This window comes from Malania oleifera, chromosome 9, assembly GCF_029873635.1.
Source record: "Malania oleifera isolate guangnan ecotype guangnan chromosome 9, ASM2987363v1, whole genome shotgun sequence".
Classification (NCBI taxonomy): domain Eukaryota; kingdom Viridiplantae; phylum Streptophyta; class Magnoliopsida; order Santalales; family Ximeniaceae; genus Malania; species Malania oleifera.
This window is the reverse complement of record NC_080425.1, coordinates 8,872,274-8,880,338: the sequence shown is the minus strand read 5'-3', so window position 1 is coordinate 8,880,338 and position 8,065 is coordinate 8,872,274. Positions and strand designations below refer to the sequence as shown.

The following is an 8,065-nucleotide window of genomic DNA, read 5'->3' as shown; positions in this document are numbered from 1 at the left end:
ACATAAGAATTTCTTAAGACTTAAACATTTGAAGTGTGAAGTCTTCATGTATGTCTTCCTTTGAGTCCATCTTGATTTTGAGCTTCAACATTCTTTAAGCTTTCATAAGATTTGTCAAACTTTAATCTATTGAGCTTTCTTTTGATCACTTGTTTGGAATGTAGGCTATCAAAGCACTCTTAATCTTGAATTCTAATGCTTAATTCCTAAAACATCATCACTTTAACCAAAACATGTTAAATTCCCTTGATTTGTTATTATCAAAATAAGATTCGTAAGCCTTGTTAAGCCAACAAAGAGATCTTGGATGACAAAACAACGTTCACACAAGTAGAATCATACCAAAAGTTCTTGGTCAAGTGAAGAGGCAACCACTTTCTGAGCAGAGCTGGATTCTTAAGGAAGACCTCCTTCATCTCCATCCAGAGCTGTATTCCTAGTGCTTCACTTTTAATTTTTCGGAGAAGAATTCTTTCGGGCCCGAAAGAGATGATAAGGATCAACATGCCCTGCTTATTTCCTTTGCAGACATGGTGACACGTGGACGGCCTCCTAATGTACACTCCTTTGCTGACATGATGACACATGAACGACCTCCCAATGCCCACTTCGGTTCTTGATTATTTTGTAAGTACACATGGATATCTTGAAGTCCATCTACTTTTGATGGAAGACTTTTTTTATGGAAGACTTTATTATTATTTTGCTTGGATTTTTATTTTCTTGGATATTTTAATTCAAGATTTTTAGATGATTGAAAACCAAGTAAAGTATTGAAGCAAGTTCCACTTCAAGTAAAGTATTGAAGCAATGTAAGTATCAAAACACAACCATTTTAATTTCTACAAATAGTTGGTAGGCAAGTCGAAGACCCCTTCTTTACCTCAAAGCAAGTATAGAAAGTAGCTTCAATCTTGAGTGTATGATTCATTGTCATTCCCACGATGCCTCCATTGAGCAACTACTTGAGTTCATAACTCCTCATCATCAAAGCGTGGCTAGTGATCACATCCAAAAAAAACAGTCGTGGGCAATGTTGTTAAAGTTGGACATACATCACAACTGAGTAATGGTAAAGGAAATTAAATTAAAAACAATAGGAACCAAAGCAAAGTCATTAGATAGTCATCCAAAAAAATAAAATAAATCCCAAAACAATATTCCAATGGGTAAGGTATAATTATCACGAAGAAGTGAAAGCATACCATCGCATTCAAATACGTCTTCCCCTCTTATTGTTGCTAGTAGATCTTCTCCATGTTAGTATAATGAATCATTTAAGAGCCTCTATTTTCTTGATTCTTCACCTTCATATATGACATCAATGGAAGAGTAGCAAGGATGCAGATGGCCAAGGAAAAATACCACCCTTTCGCATCAGAGAGAGAGAGAGAGAGAGAGAGAGAGAGAATCATGGCTAAAGATAATAATGGGGACACACCATTTGGAAGGATTAATGTTGCAACCTCTTATGCTTTTGGAGGATGAAAGATTGGGAGGAGAAGGTGAATTAATGTTGGGATACATATATAAATTGAAGTTACCATTTATATTGATGATCCCTTGGTAGGAAAAAAATATGGGATAACCTTGAACTTTCGGAAATTACAAGGTAATACATTCCAATAGTTTGCAAAGAGTAGAGCGGAGGAGATATAATCACAATAATGATTTGCAAAGAATGGAAGTGAAGAGATATGGGAAAACTTTAAATATCAAATAATGTGTTTATAAGAATATTATTGATATTAAAAAAAAACCCACTAAAATTTGATCTTTATACTTTTACAAGTAGTTTAGCTACATTTTTTGAATCTTCACTCTTCCCTAAGTAATTAATTGTTGGTTTAAGCAAAACACCAGTGGGCCTCCCAATCACTCGTGCAGCCCAGCTAGCCTTTTTTAACCTTTCACTGGCACGTACATGGGCCTCAAACCAAGCTAGGCTGAGTCAGCTATTCCAAAAGTCAACGGCAGTACCGAACTAAGCCCAAACATGACCGGCCCAATAAGTAAACGCTTGGGCCGTCCAACAGCATTTGGATTTGTTTCCCAATTTCTTTTCCTTTTTTTTTTTTTTTTTTCAATTCTAGCACTGCACAATGGAAGCTGTGTGAGCCGACCTCCTCTCTTATCTATATTTGTAATTGTGTGAATTTGAATAAAATGTAATATAAAATTATATTGAATCTTATTGAAACCTGCCCAAATTCAAATTCAAAGTCTGACATCATGCAACTGAAATTTAGGATAAAGATCCTAGCCGACTTGCTCAACCCGACTAAAGTCAACATAAGTTTCGTAGCCCGGAAGGCAATTGAGGAAATACTAACGGAACATAATAAGTACACTTATGTAATGTTTGATAAGATTAATATAAAGTTGCTAAAATGAGTAAAATTTATGCTAATCACATCCTTTAACATTTTCAAATAAATATCCTTGAAAGTGTTAAGAAAGAAATTTAAGTTTAAATGGCTTTCCTTCAACTAAATTACGCCTTTCAAGAACTATATCGTGTCTTTTCAAAGTAAAAATTATTTGTCCATCGAAAGAACGTTATAGAAACACTCTCGAACCAATTTCGTTTTATAAATGTGTGTGGATGATTATGATACATTAACCTAAAAACTCAAGAGTCAAGCATTTATTATGGAGAATCATTTGTATCCAAACCAACATTCAATTTGGTCCAACACACACTAGAATCCAAACATGTCTCAATGATTACGCTTATATGCTCATTTGGTCCCTTGGGCGTCCAAAAGAATTTGATTCTCACTAAATATTTGCTTATGCTTATTTTCAGTGGCCCTCAATTTCTTTTTCCTTATTTTATTTTATTTTATTATGTTTAAAGAACATTTGTACTTATGTGAATTTGAATAAAATGTAGTATAAAATTATTCTCAATTTTGTCAAAACCGATTCAAATCTAAATTTAAGACCCAAAATAATGCAACCTAAGTGTAGGATGAAAATCCTAGTTGACTTGCTCGACCCGTCTAAGTTCAACACAAACTTCGTAACCCTGAAATATAATTGAAGAAATGCTAACTGAACACAATTAGTACACCTGTCCTAATCAAAGAGTGTCAAGATAGATGCTTAGGTTTAAATGACTTCCCTTCTACTTAATCACGTCTTTCAAGAACTATATCGTGTCTTTTCAAAGTAAAAAATACTCACACATCGGAAGAATGTTATCGAAACATTCTCTAACCAATTTTATTTTGCTATAATGAGCGGATGATTATGATGCATTAACCTGAAAATTCAGAGTCAAGCGTGTATTATTGAGAATCATTTCTATCTAAACCAACCTTCAATTTGGTCCAACACACGCTAGGATCCAAACATGTCTCAATTATTGCACCCACATGCTCATTTGGTCCATTAGTAATGTGTAGAAGCCTTATTTGTTTAACTTTTGTTTTGCATTCCATTGGTTCATGATTAACCAACATGGTCCACAGTCCTAATCTATGATAATGGGTAGACCTTTAATTTGTTAGGTGGTTCTTTCAAGTGGCAAACACTTGTTTGGATGGATTCATACCAATGCTATGAACTCCATTATGTATAAAGTCTAAAACCAAATGTGGTTGAATGATTGATTGGCCTGTTAATTCAAGTACAAAATTTTATCCTCCTAGATTTCCAGGATGGAACATTTTGATTTATAACAAATCAACTTTGTTCCTTGTTTTTGTGCTTAAGAAATTCAAAAAAAAAAAAAAATCGAAATTACGCAAGAATAAAAGAAGTGAAGAAGCTTAGTAAGTACTTATAGTACTTATCATTTAAAATAAGTACTTTTACAATTCATAGGCGGGATCAATTTTGTAAATATAAAAAAAATTTAGTAGCTATTTTATAATTCTAAAAAAAATATATTAGAAGATAATCATATGAAAATTATTAATTATTAAACATAATTCAATTTTGGAATGAAGAAAAAGAACCATCTTTTAATTTAAATTAATAGTAAAAATTAAAATAGTAATTTAACTAGTAATATTATTTTAACAGAAATTAATATAATAATCATATGTTATAAATATAAATTAAGCACGAGATTATTGTTAATCAAAAATAATATTATATTGTTTTTATTTAATAAAAATATTTAAGTATTAATTAAAATTTTTAATTTAGTTATTAGTACTATTTTTAGCATAAACTAATATGGTAATCCTATGTTGTAAATATACAGCAGAAAAAGACTATTGTTGATTAATAATAATATTACATTATTTTAGTTAATAGGAAATATTTACTTTTTAATTATAAAATTAATATATTTATCATTTAAATTTCTAATTATAAGAACATTAATATTTATTCAAAATATATTTAAAAATAATTGCTATATTATTTTACTATGTATTATGACATATTAGTTAGGTTGAACGAGAATTATTTATTAATTTAAATTAACATTAAAAAATTTTAAATTTTGAATTTAATTAGTAAAATTATTTTTATCATAAATTAATATGACAATAATATGTTATAAATATACACATTAATAAAGTGATGATTGTTAATTAAAAATATTAATCTTATATTAGTTTTAATAGAAAATATTTTAATTTTAACTATAAATAATTAAAATAGTTATTAATGAAATTAAAAATATTAATATTTTTAATTTAAAATATGTTTAAAAAATAATCATCTTATAATAAAGTAAGTATCAAAATACCACTTATTTTAAACATAACCAAATATCACTTATAACTTTTATCACTTTTCTATTTCAGAACTTACTAAATTCAACATTTTTTTTTTTTTTTAAAAGTACTTCTACATAAGTAATTCTAAACAATCTGTAATCCTTCAAAAACATGATTCCAGATAGAATCAACCACAAGCATTATTATCAACTCTCAAGAAGATGTCAAATTTATACTTTCAAATACAATATAAATTTAAAATTTTTTAAACCCAATTATAGAATTACATTTTCCCCTCATAAATTTAACTCATCCATGCAATCTCTTAAAATTGGATAATCAAGGTTTCCTTTTTTCAATCATTCAAAGACTCCTTGAATTTTGGAAATCTCTCACAATGTGATCACACACGTTCACCCCTTCGGGAAAAAAAAAAAAAAAGACTTTTTTTCCATGGAAACAAACAGAGGGTCCAATCCGCAATCCGAGTGGGAAAAGCTGAACATGAAAGCAAAAAGGGTCAATCAACCACGAATAAAAACAAGGAAGCGACAACAAAAGGCAGCCCAATTAACACCACAAAAATTAATCTTTAAGCAATCCAAATAATCTGTTCATATACTACAATTGCAGTACAATTATGAATCATATTTTGTAAAATTTCAAAGAATTCTACATCCTATTCTAGTTCTTAGACAAATTGTAAAGATCGAACTCTCGAATTGTGGCTAAATTGATTTATTTGATAAACCCAATACAGAAAAATAAAGTGTAGCCCAGATGCCGATATGCAAAGAACAACACATTAGTCCCATATAAGAATTTAATTATACATGAAATAGGATGAAGAAAACAGAGATTGGATAAAAACTTAAATCCGTATACATTGAGACAGCACGTATGTAATATATATACTCATAAACATTATTACAGCATTGTTTGTATAACGAATTATGTTGTTCCTTCAACTACAAAAGAACAGTATTTAATTCATCTACATATAAGAACTCAAGTTAATTAGCATGAGCACAGATATGATCAGAATATCAGAATATCATATCAGATCAGATCAGAGCAGAACAGAGAAGTTACATATAATTAATTAGTAATCTTGATCAGCGTAGAACTCAATGATCTCCTTGAGGTTAAGCTGAAACAGAGACGAACAGTCATTCCGCATCAACCACAGCATGTGCTCGAAAAGAATGGCGTCGACGTCCACGAATATCACCGGCGGCTTCTCGCCGTCGATGGTCACCCTCAACCTCTCCTTGCCCAGCACCGACGTCGTCTCCATCAAGACCCGAAACGGGCTCTCTTCCAGCACAAAAGCTTCCACCTGAAACTCCCTCTTCTCCTTCCCCACCACCACCGTCACCGGACTACTCTCCCACTCCTCCACCCCGTCGCCGAGGAGACGCCGGTAGCCCCGCCGCGACGATCCCGAGGACCACCGTCGCAGTTTCGTAACCGGCAACACCAAGCAATCCATCAAGAGTTCAAGAACCAAGACCCAAAAAATTAAAAACGCCCGAGAACGAAGGAGGAAGTTCAAGCAGATTTAATGTTCATGATAAGTGATATAAATGTAAAAGGAAAGGGGGGAGCGGGGAAGGCTATATATAGAAGATTTTGTATATGTGGGTTTCTTAATTTGTTGTTGGACTAAGTGTGTGATATATATATATATATATATATATATATATATATATATATAGAGAGAGAGAGAGAGAGAGAGATTGCTTGTATGGAAATGAAAGTGAAGGATTTTGATGGGGAAAGGTTTGATTGACTTGGTTCTGAACATCCTGTGGTTGAATGGGCCAGGCAACGGCTAATTGGACTATTTCATATATGCCCCAATTTTGTAAGCCAAAAACCCAAAAAAAAAAAAAAAAAAGGTTACTTTAATTTCTTTTCTTTTTTTTCAGTATAACACTGCATCTTAATTTTTTTATGATTATAAAAAATGACAAAATACATTGACCTCTCCTGATATTTCAAGAATTTCAGAGACTTCCTTTGCGATTTGTCAAAATTATACAAATTTCTCTTTATGTTTAACAAAAAGACAAATCTTTTGAGAATATACTTGTGCCTCTTTCATAAATCTTATGAAAAGTCATTAAAGTTTTTGAAACTTCAATTCAAGTTCTTGTTTTTTTGACAAATTTCAGAGGAAGTGTCTTTTGCTCTAAAAACTAATTAATTATAGAATAAAAAATTAGGTAGGAGAGGGCTGATATGTAGATAACAAATTTTTATTTATTTTTTAATTTTTGGGATATTTTAATAGAGACTTTTTATCAAATCAAAATTTATAATGGAGCCAGCAACTATGAATTTAGTGTGTATTTAGAGAAGATAAGTTTGGATAAGGTCTATAAATTATATTGCTATAAAGTAAATGCAAGGTTGGACAGGGTAAGAATGGGTTTTTAAACCTATATAATAATTCTCTCTTCCTCCCATGGGCCATGTCCACTTGCCAACTCAAATTGACATATTTTGTTGAAAGAAAAAGTCTTATTTTGTGGGATACGAAATATGGAATGCAATAAATATTATAAAAAGAAGTGTTATTGACACTTCACTATTTTTTTCTCACACTTGAAGAATTTTTATTATTATTTTTTTTTGGGTACTTGTAAAGTTGTCGTTAAAATAAAAGTGGAATGAAGGTTAGGGCAGCATCTTTTTTATTATAATTAATTCGGTTCATTTATATGCTAAAATATGACTAGTAAAATAAACTCCCCCCTCAAAATAAGATAAAAAAAAATAGGGATAAAAATATAAATAAATAGGATTTTCTAATGAAATAATGCAAAATGTATGAATTTAAGTTATGTTTAGAATCATAAATTTTAAACTTTTAAACATACTTTTGTGGTGAGGCAAAAAATAAGTTGGTGTTCCAATTATAACTCCTCTCAACCTAATTGTTGCCTATTCCATACTAACAAACTATTTGGAAGGTAACACACAACTCTTACAAAAGAGAATTAGAGGGATAATTAATTGGAGCATGAATCTGAAAAGTCCTCTAATCATTAACTCAGTATGGTATTTCAAGAAAGCGTAAAGGGGTTTTGACACAAAAAGTATCTTTCCTTTTTGTTCTTCCTTTGTTTTTTTTTAGGATGTCATGTTCCATCATCTTATATTAAGATTGCTCGAAATTAACTTATTGCTAAATAAAGAATTCTCCCATTGAATTTATGACAACATTAGCAATTTTTTTTTACCACAGATGAATATATTCCTCTCTGTGTACTCTTTATCTCTATTTCTTTCTTCTTTTATTCTTACTCTCGCTTTCTAAACCCTTAACTTTTTTTTATTGGATGGCTTAAGATTGCTTACGATGACCGACTTTTTCATTT

General features: G+C 30.9%; 1 protein-coding gene across 1 annotated transcript; it reads right to left on the bottom strand.

Moving 5' to 3' along the window:
• Positions 1 to 5,565: 5,565 nt before the first annotated feature.
• LOC131164426 (auxin-responsive protein SAUR76) lies at positions 5,566 to 6,351 on the bottom strand. Its single transcript, XM_058121603.1, has one exon. The coding sequence runs from the start codon at positions 6,169 to 6,171 to the stop codon at positions 5,782 to 5,784; it is 390 nt and encodes a 129-aa protein (XP_057977586.1). The 5' UTR covers positions 6,172 to 6,351; the 3' UTR covers positions 5,566 to 5,781.
• Between the last annotated feature and the right edge of the window lie 1,714 nt (positions 6,352 to 8,065).